The following is a 27,859-nucleotide window of genomic DNA, read 5'->3' as shown; positions in this document are numbered from 1 at the left end:
CATGGGAGTGACTGAATTATGTTATAGTCAATAAAGTTACTCTTCACAGCTCAGACACCTGAAGTAGTCAGTATGCTGCTGAGTGAGAAATAGGAAAAGGGATTCCTTATCGTTGTCTACAACCAAACTATCAGAAGGATGTGGAGACTTTGGAGAGGGTACAGAAAAGATTTACAGGATGTTTCCTGGTATGGAGAGCATTAGCTGTGAGGAGAGGATGGAGACACTTGGTTTGTTCTCAATGGAACGACGGAGGTTGAGGGGCGACCTGATAGAAGTGTACAATATTATGAGAGGCATGGACAGAGTGGATAGTCAGAAGCATTTTCTCAGGGTTGAAGAGTCATTTACTTGAGGGAACAGTTTAAGGTGCAAGGGGCAACATTTAAAGAAGATATTCGAGGCAGATCTTTTACACAGAGGGTGGTGGGTGCCTGGAACTCGTTGCTGGGGGAGGGAGTGTAATTGGATACTGTCGTGACTTTTAAGGTGTATCTTGACACATACATGAATAGTATGGGAATAAAGAGATATGGTCCCCGGAATTTCAGGGGCTTTTAGTAAAGACGGGCAGCATGGTGGGTGCAGGCTTGGAGGGCCGAATGGCCTGTTCCTGTGCTATAATGTTCTTTGTTCTTTGTTTTTTGTTCAAATAAGACAGGAAGGAGCAGGGGCAATCTTCCCAAACCCATCACTTCTCTCTGCACTCATCTTCATGGAGACGCTCAATGTGAAAGTATTCCATCACAAGAGCATACTGATTATACTGCTGATCATGTCATTTCGGTGAATTTTCAATTGGAAATGGGAATTTCAGTGGAAAGGGCATTCCTTCAGTGAACGTTCGCGATCAGCCAGAATGTGTATAAATACCTGAGCCACAAGTTTCATCGAAAATCTTGCCAGATGGAATACTCTCAATTTCTTCATAAATTCCTTGATACGAGCCAGCAGGTGGACCACTGGCGCCAGTGACGGCATCTGTTTCAGGAAGCAAAGAGTGAATTGATTTTCAGTACATTCCCCCGGGTTTACATCTGAGGTTGTGCTTAATTGCGCCTTAACTTAATAGAGGAGCAGTTCCTGTTTATCTTGAAATAGGGTCAGTGTGTCAGCCTCTGGCTCTTTGCTGTAAAATATATTTCCTAATTGAAGTTATTTGCCTTTGCCTCTGATTTATGTATTTCCTGAAAGTTGCTGCCTTATATATTTATGATTCATAATTAAGATGGAGCTTAAGTTGCAATGCTATTCATGGAGCAATATTGAAGAAGGACCTGCAAATCATTAAGAAAATCAACACTGATTCAGAAATAATTCTTCACTGGTGAATGCAACACGCCTGAAATTGACAAAGGAATATTTTGTTGAACCACTTCCCACTGTGAGTTTCTGAGAAATGAAAGTGACATTTGTTCTATGAAAAATAAAGATAATGTGCAGTTTGACCAGTCCCATTGTCTAATAAGTGAGAAAAATTGTCTGTACAGAACGCCCCCCCCCCGCCTCTCCCCCCTCCCCGCGCCCCCCCCCCCCGCCCCCCACAAACTATCCTAACTTGGACATCAGCTCCTCAAGTGTTCCGTTGAGCTAAGAACATTAATTATTTTCACATATATTGATATTTATTGATACCATTTCTAAATTTCGATTTTTTTTCATGGTTTAGTTATAATCATAAACCATGTTCCATCATCGATTTAAACTCTGGAAACTTCTGAAGTTTTGCTCCATTTAGTTTGAGGTTCAGGCGCGCCTCATGCTCCGGACATTATCATTCTCCCAGAATTTACAAGCCAGATTCCGGAGGGATTTTACACTTTACTGAGTCTGCTTAGGAGAAATGTAGTGCAGGACGGGTTCTCATGTGTGACAGGAGTAAAGAAAACCGAGGAAAACAGTGATTTGACAAAGCCAGTCAGCTTGAATAAGGAGGAGACTATTTGTATGTAATAGGTATATTTTTTAAATGTGTTTGCATGTGTATGTGCTTGTGCGATGTGATTGCGTATGACACCGGCTGAACTCTGCGGACTGTATCAGTTTTGACGGGCGAATGAGGACAAAACTGTTCTTTGTTTTATCTCGTCAGTTTGAAAAGTCATCAGTTTATCCATATTCAGGGTGGTTTTTAATATTATATATTAGTTGAATTGGAATGTTTTGTATATTATTGCGCGTTAGGAATGAGAAGAAGAAGAAGAATGGAACCCGAGTGGGAAAGGATGAGTGACATGTGAATTTTTAATTGAAGCAAATGTGATTCATCGGTACAACAAGTAACTTATTTTGTATCGAGTACACTGTGTGATCTTGGAGAACGAATATGAAGTTTGCAACTAATTTACATTTCCATAATTGCATTGAGGAAGAGGCATATCGTCTAAGAACGTTAGGCCTGTTTCCTCTACATATGCTGCTCTCTGTGCTGATGTGTTCCAGTTTTTTTTGTTCTTTGTCTTCATCGTAATCAACAACTGCATTGAACATTTAAAAAAAGGAAGTTAGTAGATTAACATGTATTTCTCACGTTGTCAACTCAGACTCTCTGGAAAAGTGTAATAAATGCAGACTGTCCGGGATGTGAAATATGATGACTGGTCCAGTGTTAGATCAGAGGTAAGATATGAAACTCACCTTTCCTTTTTAGAGTTCTCTGTATGACAGCCATTAGTGCTGATAGCTCACAGATTAACAAAACTCCGAGTGTAATGCAGATGACAACAGGTATGGGAGTCTTCTCAATTCCCTGTGCTTAAGCGGAAAATCACAGAGGGATTTAAGAAATAGACACAACGATTGCATTTCTCAAACAAAAGTAAATCACTGATGAAAACACTAATATTTTCTTTTAAATTTACAATGCCAAGAGAATGTCAATAACATGAGTATCGCTAGTGCGAGCACTGTGAAGAACAGGAATAATATTCAAGATATTGTAAAGATTTTAAGGAACATTACCTGCAGTTGAGGATGGGGAATCTGTCAGTGCGGCCTCGGGTCCTGTGGAAGGCATTGCATATTAAGTCATGAGATTGATACCTTAGAGTTTATCTTAAGAAACGGAACTGCTGACACTCATTTATGAAAAAACTCTGCCTCCTTCTAACCGAACAAAACAAACTCATCACGTGTCTGGACCCTTACCGGAGCAGATCACACTGGCATCTTCTTTATGATTACAATCTGATTGTGCGGACGATGATGTAGGACAGTCAGAGAGAAAGTATTCCATTCCAGTACACTTCACCTCTTCTAGCCAGATATCACCTTCACCCTGAGTGAAATAGGCCCCTCCTGGGGCAAATAGAGCGGAACCACAACCCGACTGACGACAAACGACATTGGCATCTTCAATATCCCATGGGTCATCACATACTGTGCCCCAGAGGTGATTGCACAATATCTCTACTCTCCCTGAACAGTTGTTGTCTCCTCCAACCAAGCGCACAGGTAGTCCCAAATCTGGAAATAGAAACTATTATTGACATCTCCATTCCTAAAGCCACGAATACCTCAAATGTTCAGTGTAATGAAGAAATGCAAACAACTGATTTGCGAACGCATTCCGGTGGCCTGTCGACTTCCTCTTTACCCACGATGGATTCTGTTAGCAGGAGGAAAATATAATTGAATTGGGCACCAATGTCTGAAAAGGCTACATGATTTATACGTGTGCTGGCTTACCTGAGCAGACAACACCCGCATCTTCCGAGTGCTGACAGTTGTGTTTACCCCAAGGGTCTGTCTGACACTGCCAAAGCGTTCTCTCATTTAAATTACACTCAATATTATCAAGCCATATGGGTCCGGTTCCTGGCCCGAACAACTGAGCGTCATAATTAATGTAAGAAAAGGCGCCGCAGTGTAGCTGTTTACAAATCACTTCTGCATCATGGTTATCCAGTTTGTCCGAGCACACTGCTCCCCAGGTGCCATTGTAGAACACTTCCACTCTCCCCTCACAGCGATGCTTTCCATTCACCAACCGTAACTCTTTGTACTCTGTCAATGAAATTAGAAATGTGCAATGGTTCATTCGTAAGCTCGCTGCATGATCGATGAGCAGGTCATAAATAATAAAAATACGAAGTTCACTGCCTATTGGTCATTGTTTCGGTGGGTAAAGATGTAAATAAAATCTACTCTAAAGTAAGTGATTATCTCACTCTTGCCAGTTGTTATTGGATCATTTGAAGAAGTTACAGATGTTTTCAACGAATTCTCAACCAGAATGGATTTCGACAAGGGATTCCACAACGTATCTCGCCAAGATTAAAGCCCGAAGGTAAAGGCCCACCGTTTTGGAGGCAGTAACTCGGCATTGATAGAGAATTAGCTAATGGGCAGGAATCAGCGAGCAGGGAGATGGGGTTCTTTTTCATTTTGGCGACCAGTATCCAGTGGGGTTTCGGAAGGAACAGTGCTGGGACAGCAGATACTTGTAACATATTTTAATGATTTGCAGGAAGGAAACGATTGCACTTTAGCCGAATTTACAGGCAACACAGAAAAGAACGTGGGCAGGCATGTTGCGACAGGGACGAAAACAGTTTACAATGAGAGCCTGGTAGGTTACGTAAGTGGCCAAATAATTATCAAATTAAGTATCTGTGGGAAACCGTGAAGTTGTTCATTTTGGATGGGAGAGCACAGAACAAAATAATACTTAAAGGGTGAAAATCCTCAGAAAGCTGCAACACAGATGGACTTGGGACTCCATGTGCAAAAGCACAGAAAGCTAGTACAAAGATGTAGTAGGTATTCTGGAAGGCTTATTCAAAGAGCAAAGAAAATTACAGCACAGGAACAGGCACTCTGCCCTCCAAGCCTGCACCGAACATGCAGCCTGATTGAACTAAAGCCCCCTACCCTTCCGGGGACCATATCTCTCTATTCACATCCTCTTCATGTATATGTCAAGACGCTCCTTAAAAGTCGCTATCGTATCTGCTTCCAATACCTCTGCAGACAACGAGTTCAGACACCCACCTCCCTCTGAGTGAAAAACTTGCATCGTAATCTCCATTCAACATTCCCCCGCATCTTAAACCTATGCCACCGAGTAATTAACTCTTTCACCCTGAGAAAAAGCTTGTGACTCTACACTCTGTCCACGCCCCTGATAATCTTGGAGACTTCTACCAGGTCGCCCGACAACCTCCGTCGTTCCGGTTACAACAAACTGAGTTTCTCCAACCTCTTCTCATACCTAATACCTTCATGCAAGGCAACATCCAGGTAATTCTTTTGTCCAAAGCCTCCTCATTCTACTGGAAGTGTGGCGACCAGAATTGAACACTATATTCCAAATGCAGCCGAACTAAGATCATATAAACCTGCAACATGACTTGCCAATCTTTAAAGTCAATGCCCCGGCTGATGAAGGCAAGCATGCTGTGTCCCTTCTTGGCTACCTTCTCCACCTGCGTTGCTACCTTCGATGGCTTGTGCACCTGTACACCCATATCCCTCTGCCTATCAATAATCTTAAGGATTCTGCCATTTACTGTATATTTCCTATCTGTATTAGAACTTCCAAAATGCATTACCTCATATTTGTCCGGATAAAGCTCCATCTGCCATTTCCCCGTCCAAGTCTCCAACTGATCTGTATCCTGCTGTATCCTCTGATGGTCCTCATGTTTGTGAGGATGAGAGTGTGATGCAGGCTGATAGGCTGGAGGAGTTAGATGTTCTGAGGGAAGATGTATTAGCAATTTTGAAAAACCTGAGTGTCGATAAGTCCCCTGGGCCAGATGGGATATATCCTCGGATTCTTTGGGAGGCAAGGGATGAGATTGCAGAGACTTTGGCTTAGATTTTTGGGTCCTCACTGTCCACGGGGATAGTTCCAGAGGAGTGGAAAGTGGCGAATGTTTTTCCTCTGTTTAAGAAAGGAAATAGGAATGACCCTGGTAATTATAGACCGGTTAGTCTTAATTCGGTGGTCGGTAAGTTAATGGAAAAGGTCCTGAGCGGTAGGGTTTATGACCATTTGGAAAGATGCAGCTTAATCCCGGAAAGTCAACACAGATTCGTGAAGGTGAAGTCTTGCCTCACAAATTTGATTGACTTCTTTGAGAAGGTAACGAAGTGTGTAGATGAAGGTAGAGCAGTTGATGTCTTTTACATGGATTTTAGTAAGGCGTTTGATAAGGTTCCACATGGTCGGCTCATGAAGAAAGTAAGGAGGTGTGGGATAGAGGGAAAGTTGGCCGATTGGATAAGTAACTGGTTATCTCATAGAAGACAGAGCGGGGTGGCGGATGGAAAATTTTCAGACTGGAGACCAGTTACCAGCGGTGTTCCACAGGGATCAGTGCTGGGTCCTCTGCTATTTGTGATTTTTATCAATGACTTGGAGGAGGGGGCTGAAGGGTGGGTCAGTAAATTTGCTGATGACACCAAGATTGCTGGAGTCGTGGATGAGGTGGAGGGCTGTTGTGGGCTGCAAAGAGACATTGATAGGATGCAGAGCTGGGCCGAAAAATGGAAGATGGAGTTTAACCCTGATAAGTGCGAGGTCATTCATTTTGGCAGGACAAATTTGAATGCGGATTACAGGGTCAACGGTAGGGTTCTGAGGAATGTAGAGGAACAGAGAGATCTTGGGGTACATATCCACTGACCTCTGAAGGTTGCCACTCAAGGGGAGAGTGCCGTGAAGAAGGCCTATAGTGTGTTAGCGTTTATTAACAAGGGGTTTGAGTTTAAGAGCCGTGGGGTTATGCTGCAACTGTACAGGACGTTAGTGAGACCACATTTGAAATATTGTGTGCAGTTCTATTCACCTTACTATCAGAAGGACGTGGGAGCATTGGAAAGAGTGCAGAGGAGATTTACCAGGATGCTGCCTGGTTTGGAGGCTAGGTCTTACGAGGAAAGGTTGAGGGAGCTAGGGCTTTTCTCTTTAGAGCGGCGGAGGATGAGAGGCGACTTAATAGAGGTTTATAAGATGATGAGGGGGATAAAGAGGATGTTCAGAGATTATTTCATCGGGTGCATGTAGCTGTTACTAGAGGCATAACTATAAGGTTCATGGTGGGAGATTTAAGATGGATGTCCGAGGTAGGTTCTTTACTCAGAGAGTTGTTGGGGTGTGGACTGGACTACCTGCTGTGGTAGTGGAGTCGGGCACTTTAGGAACTTTCAAGCGGTTATTGGGTAGGCACATGGAGCACACCAGTATGATAAGAAGTGGGATTGCTTGATCTTTGTTTCGGACAAAGCTCGGCACAACATCGAGGGCCGAAGGGCCTGTACTGTGCTGTACTGTTCTATCTTCTATTTTCATCACTATCTGCAAATCCACCTCCCTTTGCGCCATCAGCAAACTTACTGATCATTCAGTTACATATTCCTCCAAATCATATACATATATGTATATATATATATATATATACATGTATATATTACAAACAGCAAAGGTCCCATCACTGATCCCTGAGGAACGCCACTTGTCACAGCCCTCCATCCAGAAATGCACCCTTCCGCTGTTACCATCTGCTTTCTATGACTGAGACAGTTCTGTATCCAACTTGCCAGCTCACTTCTGATGCCATGCGACTTCACCTTCTGCACCAATCTGCCATGAGGGATCTTGTCAAAGGCCTTACTGACAACATCCACTGCCCTACCCTCATCAATCATCTTCGTCACTTCCTCGAAAAACTTGATCAAACTAGTGAGAAACGACCTCCCCTTCACAAAACTATGTTGCCTCTCTCTAATAAGTCAATTGATTTCCAACTAGGAGTAAATCCTGTCTCGAAGAATCCTCTCCAATAATTTCCCTACCACTGACGTAAGGCTCACCGGCCTGTAACTACTTGGATTATTCTTGCTTCCCTAATTAAACAAAGAAACAACATTCGCTAATCTCCAATCATCTGGGGCATCCCCTGTAGCCAGTGAGGCTACAAAGATTTATCTCAAGGCCCCAGCAATGTCCTCCCTCGCCTCCCTCAGTATTCTGGGGCATATCCCATCAGGAATCCCAATACCTCCTCCATTTTGATCTCAACATGACTCAAACTATCTTCACAACCTTTCCCAGGCTCAACATTCATCAAGTCCTTCTCTTCGGTGAATACTGATGCAAATACTAATTTAATACCTCACCCAATCCTCTGGCTCCACGCGTAGATTCCCTCCCCTGTCCTTGAGTGGGCCAACCCTCTCCCTGGCTGCCCTGTTGTTCTTTATATATGTATAAAAAGCCTTGGGATTTTCTTTAATCAATTATGGCAATTGTTTCAAGGGGGCTGGAGGGTAATTTGTGGAAGTTTAAGTATATTTATTATTGTCACAATTTGGTTTATATCTGCAATGAATTTACTTTGAAAACTCCCTAGCCACCATACTCCGGCGCCTGTTTGGATAGACTGAGGGACTATTTTGCATGGCCAATACAGTTAGTCTGTCTGCAAGTGCACAAAGCATTGTCGAGACTACATCTTAATTTCTGTGAACAGCTTCGTTTCCTTATTGAAAGAAAATAATACTTCATTCGAGGCAAAACAGAGAAGTTTCACTGGGATGATCTCCAGTATGGAGGGATTGTCTTATGAGAAAAGTTGAACAGTTTAGGACTCGATTCATTGGAATTTGGAAGAATGGGCCGTGATCCCATTGACAGAACTGTTTCGATGAAGAATTATGTTTGCTTCATAATTAAATAAAATATCCATTCGTAATTCGAGGTTATTTCTGTGTGCTGCATTTCCATTTCTATCAATGAAATATCTGTTTTGCGAACTCATGTTTTTGTCTGAGAACAATTAACACATTGAAATCTCCGTTACCTGAACACATAATGTTGACATCCTCTTTCTGATTACAGTCGTGGTTACCCCGTGATGCAGAGGGACAGTTCCATAGAAACAACTCGTCACCGGAACAGTTCACTTCATCCAACCAAACTGAGTCCACACTGGGTCCACTTGAAGCAGGAAGTGCTGCGTCCAATGCAGTTCCACATGACAGCTGTTTGCAAACCACATGGGCGTCCGTGAGATCCCAGGAATCATCACACACTGAGCCCCATGTCCCATTGTAATAAATCTCCACTCGGCCAGCGCATCGGTCTTCACCGTCTGACAGTCTTAACTGTTCATGTCCTGTTGGGCAAGAAGTTAGGTAGATTATATTCAACACCATTGAATACTAACATTGGATGGTCAGTAGCCTGGGATAGGCTCCTCGCTCTGTGATTGGATCCTCGATGTCCTGAACCAAAGACGGCAATCAGTAAGGAACGGCAACAACAACTCCTCTGCAATTATCCTAAACATTGGTACCCCACATGACCATGTCCTCAGCACCTTTCTATACTCCTTATACACCTATGAATGCGTGGCCAAATTCCCCCCCAACTCGATTTGCAAGTTTCCTGATAACACCACCGAAAGGGGTCGGATCTCAGACGATGTTGAGACGGGTACAGGAAGGGGATACAGAATCTGGTGAACTGGTGCAACGACAATAATCTCTCCCTTAATGTCAGTAAAACGAAAGAGATTGGCATCGATGTCAGGAAGCTCAGTGGAGGAAATGCCTCTGCTGAAATCAAAGGGGATGAAGGGGAAATGGTCGAGAGCATCAAGTTTCTAGGTCAGCAGTTCACCAGCAACTTGTCCTCGCCCCTCCACGGCGACGTTATAGTTAAGAAAGCCCACCAACGCCTCTATTTTCAAGCGAGGCTAAGGAAATTTGGCAAGTCCCCAACGACTCTCAGCAACTTTTATGGATGCACCATACAAAGCATTATTTTGACTGTATCAGAGCTTGATATGGATGCTGCTCTGTCCAAGATGGCAAAAAACTACAAGTGTCGTCAAAGAAGCCCGGTCCTTCCCACAAACCAGCCTCCCGTCAATTGGCTCTGTCTACACTTCCCGCTGCCTCGGAAAAGCAGCCAGCATTATCAAGGACCACACGCACCCCGGGCATACTCTCTTACACCTCTTTCCCTTGGAACAAAAATTCAAAGGTTTGAGGTCAAGTCCCAACCGATTCAAAAACAACTTCTTCCCTGCCACCATCAGCCTTCTGAATGGACGTCACTCATATTAAATTCATCTTTCTCTACACCCTAGCTATGATTGTAATACTACATCCTGCGCCCTCTCCTTTCCTTCTCAATGTTCACAATGCTTTTAATCTATAGTGCACAAGAAAATCTGAAACCAGGTAAGTACAAATAAAGTCAGGCAAACAAAAGGTGTTTAAAAGTATTTGTGTTTATTTATGAACAATCTAACGAAGCAAAGAGGGTTTCATTGCAGGTACATTTCGGTTGAAAATATTTGAAATGTTGTGTTGACAATTATTAGCTTTTTTCCATAAGGCCAGTAGTGGCAGAAATTGAAGTGTACTGCGAGCTGTGAACTCAAAAGATGTTGCAAAAGCATTTGTGTGGACATAAGATAATTCACTGTCGGCTCTGGAGATGCGATCGAGAGACGTCTTCAAAGGTGGGCAATAGGCACATGAAATTTGAATGACATCTACTTTTCGAGGAATAGATTTAGACAGACGAGCTACCAGTGAATTTGAATCACCAACCGTAAGGGTAACAAAATGAAATAAAGAGCTTTGGTGATGGTATGAACAGGTGCAGAGAAAGACACCTCGATGTCAACAATCACATCAGCATTACAGATGACATGACAAAAGGAAAATACTGCGGATCCTGGCATCTGAAACAAAAACAGAACATTCTGGAAAATCTCAGCAGTTCTGACAGCACTATTGGAGACAGAATAGAGCTAACGTTTCGAGTCTCTCAGCGAGACGAAAGATCACCCAGACTCGAAACATTAGCTCTATTCACTCTCACAGATGCTAAGAGTCATGCTGAGATTTTTCAGCATTTTCTGTTGTTGTTTCAGATTCCAGCATTCGCAGTCCATTGCTTTTGTTTGGAAATGGACACTCTCTTTCCGCAGGATGCTACTAAAAGACAACAAGTAAACAAAAATCAGTTTTTGATCAGGATATCATGCTTGGAGGACACCACAATAGCCTACTGTCGAGGAAAGTGAAGATTGTTGCTGATAATTCCATCATATTGATTGATTAGCTTAGAGTGGAACCAATAGATTGCATTCCCAACCAACCTCAGTCAGTGGACAGCAGTTTTGGGATAAAAGATCCATGACCAACTGTATCGTAAACTGAAGAGTAATACAGAAGGAGAAGGAGCAATAGTTTGCCTTTGGCACGTTCACTAAGGGTTGTTTCTGTGGTAGAGTAGGGCTGAATATATGATTCTCGTGTTTCAAATATATTGCAATTAACTCTCAAATGAAAGGGGCACAGAACATGCAGGAAGAATCGGCAAAGTATTAACTAACCGAAAAATAGGGATGAATGTGTGATTTCAGTGGAAGTAGAATCCAGAGGGAAAGAGATTGAAACCATCAACAAGCTAGCTCGAATGGGGCATGATCAAATATTGGAGAGAAACTAGATATGTCAATTTCATGTGATGGTGCAGGTGAAACTGTTATTAGATTGAACACACTGATGGTGTCAAGGTAGGGGCTGCTGAGGAGAATAAACTGTGAATAGTAAATCCAATGGTGGGATTTAAATTTTCTTGGATGCCAGGATAAAAGAGAGTTTTCGATGATTCAGAAATATTTTCCTTGATTGTGATGGTGATTGATGAGTGTTATTTGTTTTTTTTAGGATGCTCCTTTAATAAAGAACAAAGAACAATACAGCACAGGAACAGGCCCTTCGGCCCTCCAAGCCCGTGCCGCTCCCTGGTCCAAACTAGACCATTATTTTGTATCCCTCCATTCCCACTCCGTTCATGTGGCGATCTCGATACGTCTTAAACGTTCCCAGTGTGTCCGCCTCCACCACCTTGCCTGGCAGCGTATTCCAGGCCCCCACCACCCTCTGTGTAAAATATCTCCTTCTGATATATGTGTTAAACCTCCCCCACGCTCTTCACCTTGAACCTGTGACCCCTCGTGAACGTCACCACCGACCTGGGGAAAAGCTTCCCACCGTTCACCCTATTTATGCCTTTCATAATTTTATACACCTCTATCAAGTCTCCCCTCATCCTTCGTCTTTCCAGGGAGAACAACCCCAGTTTACCCAATCTCTCCTCATAACTAAGCCCCTCCATACCAGGCAACATCCTGGTAAACCTCCTCTGTACTCTCTCCAAAGCCTCCACGTCCTTCTGGTAGTGTGGCGACCAGAACTGGACGCAGTACTCCAAATGCGGCCGAACCAACGTTCTATACATCTGCAACATCAGACCCCAACTTTTATACTCTATGCCCCGTCCTATAAAGGCAAGCATGCCATATGCCTTCTTGACCACCTTCGCCACCTGCGACGTCACCTTCAAAGATCTGTGGACTTGCACACCCAGGTCCCTCTGCGTATCTACACCCTTTATGGTTCTGCCATTTATCGTATAGTTCCTCCTTACATTATTTCTACCAAAATGCATCACTTCGCATTCATCAGGATTGAACTCCATCTGCCATTTCTTTGCCCAAATTTCCAGCCTATCTATATCCTTCTGTGGCCTCTGACAATGCTCCTCACTATCTGCAAGTCCTGCCAATTTTGTGTCGTCCGCAAACTTACTGATCACCCCAGTTACACGTTCTTCCAGATCATTTATATAAATCACAAACAGCAGAGGTCCCAATAGAGAGCCCTGCGGAACACCACTAGTCACAGGCCTCCAGCCGGAAAAAGACCCTTCCACTATCACCCTCTGTCTTCTGTGACCAAGCTAGTTCTCTACCCAACTAGCCACCTCCCCCTTTATCTGATGAGATCCAACCTTTTGCACCAGCCTACCATGAGGGACTTTGTCAAACGCTTCACTAAAGTCCATATAGACGACATCCACGGCCCTTCCCTCGTCAACCATTCCAGTCACTTCTTCATAAAATTCCACCAATTTAGTGAGGCATGACCTCCCCCTCACAAAACCATGCTGACTATCGTTAATGAGTTTATTCCTTTCTAAATGCGCATACATCCTATCTCTAAGAATCTTCTCCAACAACTTCCCCACCACGGACGTCAAGCTCACCGGCCTATAAATACCTGGGTTATCCTTCCTACCCTTCTTAAATAACGGGACCACATTAGCTATCATCCAATCCTCTGGGACCTCACCTGTGTCCAGTGACGAGACAAAGATTAGCGTCAGAGGCCCAGCGATTTCATCTCTCGTCTCCCTGAGCAGCCTTGGATAGATTCCATCAGGCCCTGGGGATTTGTCAGTCTTTATATTCTCTAACAAACCGACAACTTCCTCCCTTGTAATGGAGATTTTCTCCAACGGGTCAACACTCCCCTCCGAGACACTCCCAGTCAACACATCCCTCTCCTTTGTGAATACCAACACAAAGTACTCATTTAGGATCTCCCCTACTTCTTTGGGCTCTAAGCATAATTCCCCACTTTTGTTCCTGAGAGGTCCGATTTTTTCCCTGACAACCCTTTCGTTCCTAACGTATGAATAAAATTATGGACATTGTTAGAGAAGCGAAGCATGCCCTGATGTTTTGTTCTATATGACCCACTCATCAATCTTGTGCAAAGTTGCATCGACCTGCTATATAACCTCGACTTCAAAATATAGCTCGAATTAAATGTAGCTGTACATATCTCCTGCATTTTTTCCTAAATGTGCAACATGTTTGGAGGTAATGCGAATATTATTAGAAACACGTGGTACCTCCTATCTCATTCTTTTACTCATGTGATTCCCAGCATCGGACTCTCCCTTTGACAATGTGCTAAGTTGAATATCTTTCGAAATGCTATTTGCCTCTTCTGAGCAGAATCCATTTCGATATAACAAACTGAATACGCTAGTAGTACTCGGAAAGAGATTATGGGCGATGTGTAAGCCCTGTCATGACCTTTCTTAGCAAAGTTAAAACATTCGATTAATTTAGCTACTGATTAGCTACCGTGTGGCTATTGGATGGTACGAAAGAGGGGAAAAAATCATAGAATCTTGGTCAGAATAAACAGGACCATTTGTACGATAAACAATTGCAGCTCAAAAAGTAAAGGAAACACGATGAAACATAATCAGTCTTAGTGCAGCTTGTGACCAGGAATTTGAAAGGAGTGGACGTTCAGAATTGGAAAAGAAAAATCTCGTTAACCCTTAAGCTGAGGACAATGCTGCTGTGTACGAACTGACAGCAAATTTATCAAGACCGCACTTACTGGATCCAAAGATTAATATGATCAACATTCTATGTTGTAAAAGATTGCCGCAAAGTATTAGATTCAGACAGTGCTGAAAAGGCCATTTGGCCCAATGAGTCGGCACCGACAGTCATCAGCACTAAATACGCGTTTATCCTATTTGCCTGTACTTGTCCATGTTCTTGAATTTTATGATATTTCAAGTGCTCATCCGATTTTTTTGTAAAGATTGTAGGTTTTCCGGCCTCCACTACATTCCCCAGCAATGTTTTACAGATTCCCACCATATCTGGGCGTTTTTTTTCTTTCACTGAAATCCATTCTGAATCTCTGGCTCATATCCAAAAACTATGCTCCTTTGTGAATGACCCCTCTACCAACGGGACCAGCTTCTCCATAATCACTCTGTCCATGCCTCTCATAATCTTATATACCTCAAATATACCCCTACCCCTCAGCCTTCTCTTATCTAAAGGAAACAATCCATGCCTATCCAGTCTCTCATTGTAGCTCAAATTCTCCATCCCAGGCAGCATGCTTTTGAACCTCCTCTGTACCCACTCTAGTGTTATCATATCCTTCCTATAATGAGTTGAACATAACTGCACACAATACTCCATTTGCGGTCTAATCAACGTTCTGTACAGTTCCAATATTACCTCTTCACTCTTATAATCTATGCCACGACTGATAAAAGCAAGTATCCCACATGCCTTTCTAACTATACTATTCATGTGCTCCGCCGACTTCAAGGAACTGTGCATAAGTCTGTTCCTACGAGCTTCCCAGTGCCCTGCCATTCATTAAATGCATCCTGGCGTTGTTTCTTCTTCACCTTGCACTTATCAGGGTTAAATGACTGTTGTCACTGTTCTGTCCATCTGACCAACCCACCTGCATGTTTCTGTAAATTCAGTATTAACACAGTATTCTCCTTCAGTATTAACCACCCTCCCATTTTACATGTCATCTGCAAACTTGTTTAATGCTCCCCTCATATTCTGTCTATATCAGTTATGTATATAATACACAATAAGGGTCACAGTGGTGATCTATGTGGCACACCACTAGGCACTGGCCTCCAGTCACTCGACGGCCTTCTAACACTAACATCTGTGCCCTATTACGAAGCAGTTCCTGAGCTATCTCGCCATGTCGTCCTGAATTCCACATGCTGAAACCTTCACAATCTGTCTGACAAATGGGACCTCGTCAAAGCTTTGCTAAAACCTCAACTACATCAATTGAACTTTCCTCATCCCCAAACTTGATTGCATTCACAAAAGTCCGAACAAAGTTGTTAATCATGACCAACCTTGGACATAGCCAAGCTGATTTTCCATAATTAACTCATGCCTATCCGAATGGATACTAATTCTCATCTCAAAATATTTCTCCAATATTTCTCTGCCACTGATGTGAGACTCAGAAATATGTATTTAAATTGTTCATCTCTATCACCCTTCTTGCAAATTGGAACCCTATTAGTCATCCTCCAGTCCACTGGCACTTCCCCCAGAGAAGAATTCAGAAAGTATCTCTGTGCCTCTGCTATATCCTGCCTCGCCTCCCACAGCATGCTGAGATGCAATTCATCCGGGCGGGGGGATTCCCCCATTTTGAAGCTCGTCAGGGCAAACTGCAAGTTCATCACCACTTTCCTGAATTATGTATCTACTTTATCCTATTCCTCAGTGAACGTTGCAATGGATTAATTTCAACTATTTCCTGCTGAACTGTTTAATCCACTGTCTAATATGTTTATACCCTCAAACATATGATTCTGTGGTTTGCTTTATGATATTTGCACGGTGCTTTATGACACTATTCCACTAAATTGGCTTCAAAATTACTATTTAACATTTGTAAAAAGAATTACGATCTGAAGCTGCATGTTTCAGATCGGAAATTGCCACTAACTACACCAGAGCAACACCCATCGTTATATTGCTATTGTGTCAGCAATGCGTATTGCTGATAATATCATAACCCGGAGAGATTATTGATGTCCTGGGCCACATGTTTTTTTTCTGCATTCAGAAAACGTGCAAATTAACCCACTGAAGTGAACAACGCGAAATTTCCCCATAATTTGAGAATTTTCTGTTTAAGTTTATATATTATAATTTTATCATTTTAGTTTCCTAAAGTTAGAAAGCATTATTGACCTGAAAGAGTTATTAACCGAAAGAAAACTGAATTCTTGCACGCAAGATTACAGTTTCAGATTTAAAATCAGTCCTTCAAAACAATCCCCCCCAAAAATACTAACCACTTTGTCATACACACAAGTAAGCAACCCAACTCCCACATTGGTGCTTATTTATAACAATGCAGCGATACTACTCAATACATAGCTGCTCTGAATTCAATAAGGTAGACAACACAGACTCGGAAAATTCGGTCTATCTACTTTCGAAATTCAGTATTTCGGCTTCGACCAACCTCATGACGTTCCAAGTATGTCTGATTCATTCTGCACCATCACCCAGAGCAGAGTAATTCAATTTGCAGGCTGTCTTCTTCACTCACGCACACACACACACACACGCACGCAGCCAACCCCTAACCTCTATATATCTAAGGGTATAGTTCAAAATTCCGAAATATGTTTAGATTGTCATCAGTATTTGACTGAAGTAAAATATTCCAAAAGAAAAAAAATCATATTTTCCGATTCAAAAACATGCTCAGCTTAAGTAAACGTCAGTAACCTTCCTTTGTCTGTCGATGAAAGTACTATTAGCTGTAACAATCCATCACTTCACTGACAATTAAAATGTAACAACTGAAATAAATAGATCTCATGTATCTCGTAATGCAAGTTTTAATCCTCAACTATTCATTAAAATGCATTGGACCATAATATCTTCTGGACAGATGTTTATCTCCTGTGCCTTTATCCGGATTTGGGAACTGTTGCAAAAAACAACTGTGTCATTTGAGCTTGCACAAACAAAGTTCTTCACAGAATAACGCAATTTCCACAAAAGATATCAGTTCCAACAATTCAAAACATAATGAAACTTTAATGTGAAGTTAATGCGATAACTTCACTCCAACTTTTCTACGGTTCAAATCGCACAAAAAAATCCATAACTGTGCTTTAACGGAAACGGCCTTTCTGTCCCACAAACTCCTCTTCACAAGTCTGAGCAGTTTGACCAATATCAAGGCTCACATTTGCCTCGTTCATAAGCCCTTTAGGTGCTATTTTTCGCTTTGTAGCCAGGATTTCATATATTTAACTCTCCTTCTGGCCTATATTCTATTATTTACTCTTTAAAACTTTCACTCACATAACCCGTTGTTAACCCATTCCTAAGAATTCTGCCTCAACGTCGCTGCTCTGCTTGCTCTACACAGGAGGTCCGCTCAACAAACGTCTTCAATTTTAAATGAGGATCATAGTGTTCAAGCATATCCATTTTGTACATCACACCCACAATCATGTCACATCTCCTCAGCGTTTCCAGATCTAACCATGTCAAGTTCACTGGATTTCTGATGTCTTTTAAAAAGAAAAAAAATAACAGTACAGCACAGGAGAAAAGACCCGACTAAAACTGCGCCAATACATGGTTTCTATGCTTCTGATCGACTCCCGTTCATGTGTATACACCTTTAATGTTGCTAATTTGCCTGTTTCCACCACCTCCACTGGCAGTGTTTTCTTTTCATTTGATTTGATTTGATTTATTATTGTGATATGTATTACACACAATGAAAAGTATTGTTTCTTGCGCGCTAAACAGACAAACCATATAGTCCAAAAGGAAGGAAACGAGAGCGTACAGAATGTAGTGTTACATTTATGGCGAGGGTGTTTAGAAAGTTTAACTTAATGCAAGGTAGGCCCATTCAAAAGTCTGATGGCAGCAGGGAAGAAGTTGTTCTTGAGTCGTTTGGTACGTGACCTCAGATTTTTGTATATTTTCCTGACGGAAGAAAGTGGAAGAGAGAATGCCCGGGGTGCGTCGGGTCCTGAATTAAGCTGGCTGCTTTGCCGAGCAGCGGGAAGTGTACACAGAGCCAATGGATGGGAGGCACCCGCCATCCTTTTTGTGCTAACGTTTCCCCGCAGGACTCCCATAAACTTATCACCTATCAACTTAAACCTGTGCCCTCTTGTCGTCCACCTATCCACCCTGAGAAAAAAGCCTCTGACTATCCACGTGACCTCAGATTTTTGTATGCCTCTTATGGCGTTGTTGACTTCAATCAGGTCATTCTGAACCTGCGTCCTGCCCGTGAAAACAATCCTGGTTTATCCAACCTTGCCTCATACCTAAAATCCTCCAGGCAAGATGCTGGAAGAGCCTTTTTTGCACACTCTAAAAAGCATCCACGTCCTTCTGACAGTGTGATCACCATAACAGCACACATACTTCAAATGCTGCCGAACTAAAGATTTAAACGGCTGTTCAAAGTGCTTCGAGTACTCAGTCCTAACAGGAGCTTCAACCTTGTCCTGAACCCTTCATATATTCTGAAATGAATTCCTCACTCACATCACCGTCTTTCATTGTGCTGTGAAACGCATATAGCTACCAATTTAATGACGTTTTTGGCATGTATTTTTTGGCATTATTTCATGTTGCGTTCTCTATTTTGTTCCTGTGTTGACCGTTGTGAGTTTTGCCTTGCTTTAATCCACCATAAAATCTGTTCGCCGTGCACATCCAGCTCGGTCACCCATCTCTACCTTCATTACCTTAACAACATGTTTTGGTGACACCACAAAAAGGGAAAATAACATTACTAAATGCCTCAGCAGTTAGAATGTGTTCTTTATGTTTCGCAAGCAACGACAGTTTTATTCACCTGAGCACAGAACACCAACGCCGAATCTGTCATTGAGAGAGGAATCCAGTAGAAATGATCTGCAGCTCCGGAGGTGTGATTCGTTTCCTTCACAATGGACATCATTCAACAACACAGGCTCATCACTCTCTCCGTACTTTGAAGAGTTATAAACGGATATTGCGTCGCCGCATTCCAATTGTCTACAAACAACGTTGGCATCATTCAGATCCCAGAAGCTGTCCTGCACTCTGCCCCAAGAGCTGTTGTGGTAAATCTCCACTCGCCCATCGCAACTGCTTCCCCCATTCGTTAATCTCAATGACCAGCTTTCATCTGAAAAATAGGAACAAATTGTAAAGCAGAAGTTGAACTAAATAAGAAAGAAGGTTATTAAAACTGACACTTTAAGTCACTGTCATTGTTTGCTCCTTTTTGCAATAGCTGACAGAAATTTAAGAAGAGCATTCAGCCTTATATTTTTCACCAGTGAATACGTTTTGAAGAAATATTCAATTTGATGCCAATACCAAGCAGAGTACAATGTTGGGGAAATTAAAGGAACACATATCTGCCATACATTCGAAATGTACTTAAAACTGAATATTACGTGACGCATTTAAGATGTCTGATGAATTATTCTCAAAGCAACAAAACTCACCTGCTATATTTCCCAGGATCACGCAGGAAAAGAACGTGAAATGTATTGTTTTAGAAGGTCCTCATGTTAGATAGAGGGCTCTAGAATTTTGAAGCAGACCAATGCGCCATGGCTTGTGTAAGTAGCAGGATGGATGGAACCTTACCTGCTGCCGTTCAATTAGATTGCTTGCCTGGGGATCATTTAATTCCTTGAGATTTGCTTGCAAATCGATTGCAGCGTGTTTAATCCTAATTTTGACATCTGCCTCATCAGTAATAAAGAGGAGTTGTGTTGCTAAAGCAATCGTTGCGCAGATTTCATCAACTGACCTGTTCTGTCACCTGTGGCATTTAAGTGCGTGGTCAATGTTGATTCCCTTACCATTACCGAAAGAGATGTTGCAGCAAATAACTGAAACAATAGCCAATTAATGTCAACTGAGGGGACTAGACGTAGAAGGGTATGGAAATTGAGAACAGTGCTGATGTGGTGATTTGGGAAGGTTTTCTGGCAGAAGCGAATGTTGACAGAGCTGGAAACTTAACGCCATTGCTCGGGGAAGGAAGGCAAGAGGGTGTGTGCAACATCAGATCAATGAACTCAAATGAAATTGAATGTAAAAGACAGCAAATACATATTTATTTAACAAGGTGCGCAAGTGGCAAATTGTTCCCTCTGCACTTAACCATGAGATAAACCTACGAAATATATATATTTTTAGATCTCAATGATTCAATTTTATATGAGTGCTCACTTGGCAAGTTATGTAACCGTATGGTTAATGAAGCGAACGAAAAGTTAATGACGCACTTCTGGATGAAGTTCTTGAGGTTTTGCACGGTTAGTGATAGGGCACAGTACTACTCATTTGACAATGAATGGTACATCAAATATGCAGAAAGGAGACCCAACTTCGAAGTAAATAAAAATATGTATCAAATTACCCAGCAACAAACGTCATTTTGATAACTTCCTCATTTAAAAAGTGATTGCGGATTATTGGTAACGTTTGATGAGGCCAGTGTCAAAACGATTTGAACTGTTAGACTGGTTTGGATATGCTTTTGTTCGTGGGAATGGCAATAATGTCATTTCCTTTGGTTTTATTCATTACAGGGATTGTTTGGGTTTTTTTGTTTGTACTCACTGGAGCAAATCACATTGACATCGTTTCTGTGTGTGCACTCGTGTTGAGTTACTGGAGAAAGAGGACAATGGAACAGACTTGTCTCATTCCCTTTACATTCCAAGCGATTCCTCCGTATGAGACCAGTGCCCTGTCGAAACTGGACGCGTCTTGGTAGATTCACAGCGACTCCACATTGCAGCTGAGCACAGACCACATCTGCGGCATTCCAATCCCAGTGAAGATCACACACTGTTTCCCAGTGTTCAGCGTGCTGGATTTCCAATCTACCCGAGCATCGGGACTCTCCATCTGCTCGTGCAGCATTTCGGCGACCTGAGTAATATCAATTCACGAGAGTGCAATTTACTTATCAATGACCACTTATCACATAGCTCATCAACATGAATTTGTCAGATTTCGTTCTTAGTTTGATTGGATTTCCGTCCAATAGCAATTGTTCAGCACCGAGACCACCTCCCAATGCCTAATGTTCCTCCACCGTCACACCCGGCCAACGCTTCTGTTTGAAATATCACTGTACGCTTGTCGGTACTATATTTTTATTCTGACGAATCCAATGCGATCAGTGTGATGTAAAAAATAAACACTATCCCCACTGAAAGCTCTGCAAGCATCTATGAAGAGAAAAAATGAGAAGTCCAAGACAAATAATCTCTTTCAGATCGAAACCAATGTATTTTTTGCTCCCTTTTCATTTCTTTAATGTTTTCATTCAGAACCCAGACAGCAACATTAGGCGTCACATTTCACTTTCATTTTTACCCTGTGTTGAACGAGAGAAACTTGAGTATCTGGAATAACCATAGTCCCTACAGTCATCCCAGCCTGCAACATTGTCTACACTTGATTATATTTCAATCGAACACTTGAATCCAAAATGACGCTGAAGTGTTATTTCTGCAGCTGACATTAAGTTGCAACTATTGATGAAATAAAAGGAAATTAGGGACAGAGTAAGTCCGTGAAACTCTACGTGTTAGTGTAGTCAGAACAAGAAATGCAGTGGCCAGGTACGTATAACATTTCCGTTCAGTACGACATTCATGTCTAGTCAGCTGGACTGTAATGGGAGAACAGTTTGGCACAATAATATAATGTGGAGATGCCGGCGTTGGACTGGGGTAAACACAGTAAGAAGTTTAACAACACCAGGTTAAAGTCCAACAGGTTTATTTGGTAGCAAAAGCCACACAAGCTTTCGAAGCTCGAAGCCCCTTCTTCAGGTGAGTGGGAATTCTGTTCACAAACAGAGCTTATAAAGACACAGACTCAATTTACATTGTACTTTAGTAAAGCGTTTGACAAAGTCCCTCATGGTAGGCTAGTGAAAAAGGTTGGATCCCATGGGATAAAGGGGGAGGTGGCTAGATGGGTGGAGAACTGGCTTGGTCATAGAAGACAGAGGGTGGTAGTGGAAGGGTCTTTTTCCGGCTGGAGGCCTGTGACTACTGGTGTACCGCAGGGCTCTGTATTGGGACCTCTGCTGTTTGTGATTTATATAAATGATCTGGAAGAAGGAGTAACTGGGGTGACCAGTAAGTTTGCGGACGACACAAAACTGGCAGGACTTGCAGACAGTGAGGAACATAGTCAGAGGCTACAGAAGGATATAGATAGGCTGGAAATTTGGGGAAGGAAATGGCAGATGGAGTTCAATCCTGATAAATGCGAAGTGATGCATATTGGTGGGAATAATGTAGGGAGGAGCTACACGATAAATGGAAGAACCATAAAGGGTGTAGAGACGCAGAGGGACCTGGGTGTGCAAGTCCACAGATCTTTGAAGGTGACGTCACAGGTGGAGAAGGTGGTGAAGAAGGCATATGGCATGCTTGCCTTTATAGGACGGGGCATAGAGTATAAAAGTTGGGGTCTGATGTTGCAGATGTATAGAACGTTGGTTCGGCCGCATTTGGAATACTGCGTCCAGTTCTGGTCGCCACACTACTAGAAGGACGTGGAGGCTTTGGAGCGAGTACAGAGGAGGTTTACCAGGATGTTGCCTGGTATGGAGGGGCTTGGTTATGAGGAGAGATTGGGGAAACTGGGGTTGTTCTCCTTGGAAAGACGGAGGATGAGGGGAGACTTAATAGAGGTGTATAAAATTATGAAAGGCATGGATAGGGTGAACGGTGGGAAGCTTTTCCCCGGGTCGGTGGTGACGTTCACGAGGGGTCATAGGTTCAAGGTGAAGGGGGGGAGGTTTAACACAGATATCAGAAGGACATATTTCACACAGAGGGTCGTGGGGGCCTGGAATGTGTTGCCGGGCAAGGTGGTGGAGGCGGACACACTGGGAACGTTTAAGACTTATCTAGACAGCTATATGAACGGAGTGGGAATGGAGGGATACAAAAGAGTGGTCTAGTTTGGACCAGGGAGCGGCGCGGGCTAATTGTTCCTTGTTTCTCGTTTTAAGGCTTCATTCTATGATCATCTTGCTGGTGCCTGTACAGAGCGAGACTGCGGATAGTTGGGAACCTGTCTCGGGGGCAGGGAATTCATATGGTGTTCGTGGAAGTGGAAATGAATAGGGTTGGGAAGCATTTTCCGATCAGGGCCATTGTGATCTCCTGGACTCGTTTCGATCGCCTCAGGGGGTCGGAGAGGAATTTCCCAGATTTTTTTTCCCCATATTGGCCCTGGGGTTTTTCACTCTGGGTTTTCGCCTCTCCCTGGAGATCACATGGTCTGGAATGGGGGGGGGGGGGTGGGGGTGAGTTAATAGGTTGTGATGAACAAAGCATCGTAGCTGTGAGGGACAGCTCGGTGGATAGGATATTAGGATGTAGATAGGCTGGAAAATTGGGCGGGGATCCTGGATTCAGGATTCAATCCTGGACCGGGGAGCGGCGCGGGCTTGGAGGGCCGAAGGGCCTGTTCCTGTGCTGTATTGTTCTTTGTTTGTTCTTTGTTTGTACATGAATAATGGTTGGAATGCGAATACTTACAACTAATCAAGTCTTTAAGAAACAAAACAATGGGAGTGGAGAGAGCATCAAGACAGGCTAAAAAGATGTGTATTGTCTCCAGACAAGACAGCCAGTGAAACTCTGCAGGTCCACGCAACTGTGGGAGTTACAAATAGTGTGACATGAATCCAATATCCCGGTTGAGGCCGTCCTCGTGTGTGCGGAACTTGGCTATCAGTTTCTGCTCAGCGACTCTGCGCTGTCGTGTGTCGCGAAGACGCTGCGACAACGGGTGAATGAACACCGCTCGACAATCACCAGGCAAGACTGTTCTCTTCCTGTTGGGGAGCACTTCAGCGGTCACGGGCATTCGGCCTCTGATATTCGGGTAAGCGTTCTCCAAGGTGGCCTTCGCGACACACGACAGCGCAGAGTCGCTGAGCAGAAACTGATAGCCAAGTTCCGCATACACGAGGACGGCCTCAACCGCGATATTGGGTTCATGTCACACTATTTGTAACTCCCACAGTTGCGTGGACCTGCAGAGTTTCACTGGCTGTCTTGTTTCTTAAAGACTTGATTAGTTGTGGGTATTCGCATTCCAACCATTATTCATGTAAATTGAGTCTGTGTCTTTATAAGCTCTGTTTGTGAACAAAATTCCCACTCACCTGAAGAAGCGGCTTAGAGCTTCGAAAGCTTGTGTGGCTTTTGCTACCAAATAAACCTGTTGGACTTTAACCTGGTGTTGTTAAACTTCTTACAATAATATAAAACAGACTTAGATACCATCTGAGTCATGAGCGCAAATCAGGCCTCTAAACTGTCTTCTGAACAGAAATTGAGTATAGCCACGCCAGGTCAATACCTCTGCCCTCACTTTTTATTCCCCTCTCATCCATACCCGCACCCACGTTTCAAGAATTCAGTATTCGTAAATTGAAAGATAGTGGAAAGGGCAAATGCCTCAGCCACATTAAATGGACTGCAGTTGCTGAAGAAGACAGCATGACACCACTTTTTCTAGGGCAGTTAGGGATGGACAGGAGTGCGATAAGAACTCGAGAACCCTGAGTGAGATGTTGCTTTGGAGGGTCGGTGCAGAATCGATGGGCCAAATGACCTCCTTCTGCACTGTATGAATTCTGTGATTGACGAAATATAGAGGAAGCTCGTTATTCGGGAATGTATATGAATCACTCTGCAATTATAGCAGAGCAGTATTCGGTTTTCTTTTCAAAAATCTCAGCGCTGTCGAAGCCAATGGCTTCTCTTCCTCGGTTATTATAAATTGTGCTGTGCCCGGCAGTGATCCAGCCATTCGCTTTTGCATGTAGGAGGAACCTGAGCAGTGAGTCCAGAGGCGCATTAAGTCAACCTTCCTGTCGCCCAATTAAATATTGCAACAAATTTATTATTGCAAAAGTAATCTAATCAGTAATGGATTATTATAGTCATTCAAGTAATATTGTATTTGTTTTCGTCCAGAAATTGTTGCAATGTTGCAGCAAACCGCGCAGGAACGCGTCCCTGTTATTAAATCGCGACATTATTAATAAGAGTGTTCGGGAATACCAAATAGGAGCAGTGATCTGTTATTCACTTCCTCGACACTGCACCGCTATTCTATAAGACAATGTCTGGCTTATTCGTATTTAGATATATGCATTACGACCTTCACTCAATAACGTTTGATCCCTTTGTCCAATAATCATCTATCGAACTGTCTTAAAAAAGAAAGCTCCGCATTTGTCCGCTGCCTTCTGAGGCAGACCACGTAGTATTTGTGGATAAGACATTAATTTCCCGAATTATCAGGGTTTGTACCTGAACAGATTACTGCAAAATCTTGCTGGTGTCCACAACCTTCTCGACCAATCACAGGCCCTGACCCTGGACCAAAATGAGAGATAAGCGGCATCGCTGTGACAGAACCACAATCCAAAAGCTGGCAAACAGCTTCCGCCTCAGGTGATGACCATGCCTCATCTTTGCAAACTGTTCCCCAGTTTCCATTCCAATAAATCTCCAGCCTCCCAGCACAGGGATGGCTTCCATTCAGCAGCCTGGGCAGTGTACTTCCTGAGAAATATATTTGGATACACATAATTCTGAAACTATTTTCGATGAAAAATTCGAGAAAATGTCGGCAAAAGTCAACATTAATCCCATATCGTTATTGATCAACGTCACATGGCACATTTAATCGCATGAACTCTATCGTCCCCCTGTGTGCGAAAGTGCTGGAGATATCAGTTTTAACGTAGTTGCTATTCTATTAATTATTTTTTTAGATATCACTGTATGTTGCCTTGCTTTCTTTTCAACAATGAAAATGTCACTGAAATGCTGCAGTCTAACCATTTCTTACGAAGTAAAATGCTTATTGAATTATATCACAAATAATATTTGTCCTATTGATATTAATTATTTTCTAATTATGCTAACAGAAACTTGGCCTTTTATCTTTCCGACACATGCTTAATAAACTGTCCGATTTCAACATTTCAACTGTACATTCCTGTCACCTGGCTGTGTTTGTGGAACCTGATGAGATTTAATATTAGGAAGTTATTGCAAACAAGGGAATCCCATCAAACTCAGATAGGAATTGGCCATCTCTATTCTGTGGGACAAATGGTCATTCTGTTCACACCCCGAGAATATGCAGTGGAGAGAAATTAGAAGGATTTGTTTGGGACATTCGGAATCTGCCAAATCAGCGCGAAATCGGATAGGTAACTGAAGACATTCGGTTGGGACAATGGAAGATAGGTGTGCAAAAGATGTATGGATTGTCAGCTTCAATGTGGCTATGTGCTTAAAGAGAGACTTACGAATGTTCATAAGCATTCCACTGGAAAATTATTCACAAAATACACAAGCAGTTGATCAGCAAACGTCATTTCCGTTTACGTAGTCACATCCCACTTAATATACATTTTGTAAATCGCCAACGAATCAACTGTGAGTGAGGCCGGGAGAGCAATGTGGGTCAGGGACACTAATGAATTGTGTTTTCTTTCTCAATCTGTCCCAGGGACGTGTCTGTGTTTCTTATGACCAATCTGTGTTTCCATCTCTGAGTGCACGGCATAAATATTCAAATGCGAATCAATATATCATGAAATATGCATCTTACTATGTCTCTTCATTCTCAGCTACCCATACTAACTGCTGATCCATTGGAGCTCAGAAACTTCCTTGGCCGACTTCACCTTCATGTACGCGATCAGACGCACCACAAACGGCCAATGCAACCAAGAACTTTTGGTTGATCAATGCCTGGGAGCGGCTGCTGGCTTCGCGAATGGAAATTTAAACTGTGATTGTGACATTCCCCGCAATCTAGCTCAGCGGCTGTGGCTTTCGGGAAAACTTCACTGGACGACGTGATGAGCGGTAAAGGACAAATATTTACGTACTGCTTACAGAGGGGTTTGTTCATTCTAATATGAATGCAACATGAGTATGCGCTGACAAATTGGACAATGACTATCATTCCATTTCTGGTGACGGACAGTTCCAGGTTAGTTCCCTCGTCGTCGGGAAAATAAAACATGGAGAAAGCAGAAAAGTAAATACCTGAGCAGATGACAGAGGCATCATAGGAATGTGACAAGTCATATCGCGACCATCCACCTGACTGACATTTCCGCAGGGCGTTCTCGTTCCCTCTGCACTGAACATTGTAGGTCACAATGTATCCGGATCCTTCGCCAAAGTAAGCCCCACGGGGAGCAGAGAGTGCAGTCCCACAGCCGAGCTCCCGACACACAACAGCAGCATCTGCCAGGTCCCAGGGAGAATCTTCCACAGTCCCCCACTGCCCTAAGTAGCGAATCTCCAATCTCCCAACGCATTCACTGATCCCGCTCACCAGTCGTAGTTTTTCTGTCCAGTACAAATGATAGCAAGATTCAAAACCAGTTAAACCCCCAGTCTCCCAGCACAGGGACAACACATTCACGATTATAATGAAGAATCAATCTGCCAGTTGGACTATCCTAGGTTCGCAATAAAGGACGAAATTAATTTGAAACATGAAACAATAGAAAGATAAATATATGGAAACCACGTGAGTGAGCAGGTACCAGGAGTCAGAGAGAAGATTCCGCCAAGGCAGCTGCTCAAGAA

At 42.9% G+C, this 27,859-nt stretch overlaps 1 protein-coding gene across 1 annotated transcript in view; it reads right to left on the bottom strand.

Annotated features, from left to right (window-relative positions):
• LOC144489319 (scavenger receptor cysteine-rich domain-containing protein DMBT1-like) overlaps nt 1-27,859 on the bottom strand; it is a gene marked incomplete at its 3' end in the record, with an annotated part of 35,288 nt that overhangs the window by 4,349 nt on the left and 3,080 nt on the right. Inside the window, exons 2-10 of the mRNA XM_078207204.1 lie at nt 27,308-27,616; nt 25,550-25,804; nt 19,039-19,353; nt 17,555-17,725; nt 8,808-9,122; nt 3,688-4,005; nt 3,148-3,465; nt 2,638-2,754; nt 874-981 (exon numbers count right to left, since the gene is read on the bottom strand). Coding sequence (XP_078063330.1) covers nt 874-981; nt 2,638-2,754; nt 3,148-3,465; nt 3,688-4,005; nt 8,808-9,122; nt 17,555-17,725; nt 19,039-19,353; nt 25,550-25,804; nt 27,308-27,616 — 2,226 coding nt within the window. The remainder of the gene's footprint in view (nt 1-873; nt 982-2,637; nt 2,755-3,147; nt 3,466-3,687; nt 4,006-8,807; nt 9,123-17,554; nt 17,726-19,038; nt 19,354-25,549; nt 25,805-27,307; nt 27,617-27,859) is intronic.

The sequence above is a fragment of the Mustelus asterias genome, unplaced genomic scaffold (assembly GCF_964213995.1).
Source record: "Mustelus asterias unplaced genomic scaffold, sMusAst1.hap1.1 HAP1_SCAFFOLD_2133, whole genome shotgun sequence".
Classification (NCBI taxonomy): Eukaryota; Metazoa; Chordata; class Chondrichthyes; order Carcharhiniformes; family Triakidae; genus Mustelus; species Mustelus asterias.
The sequence above is the reverse complement of the archived record's forward strand: the minus strand, read 5'-3'. Positions and strand labels throughout refer to the sequence as shown.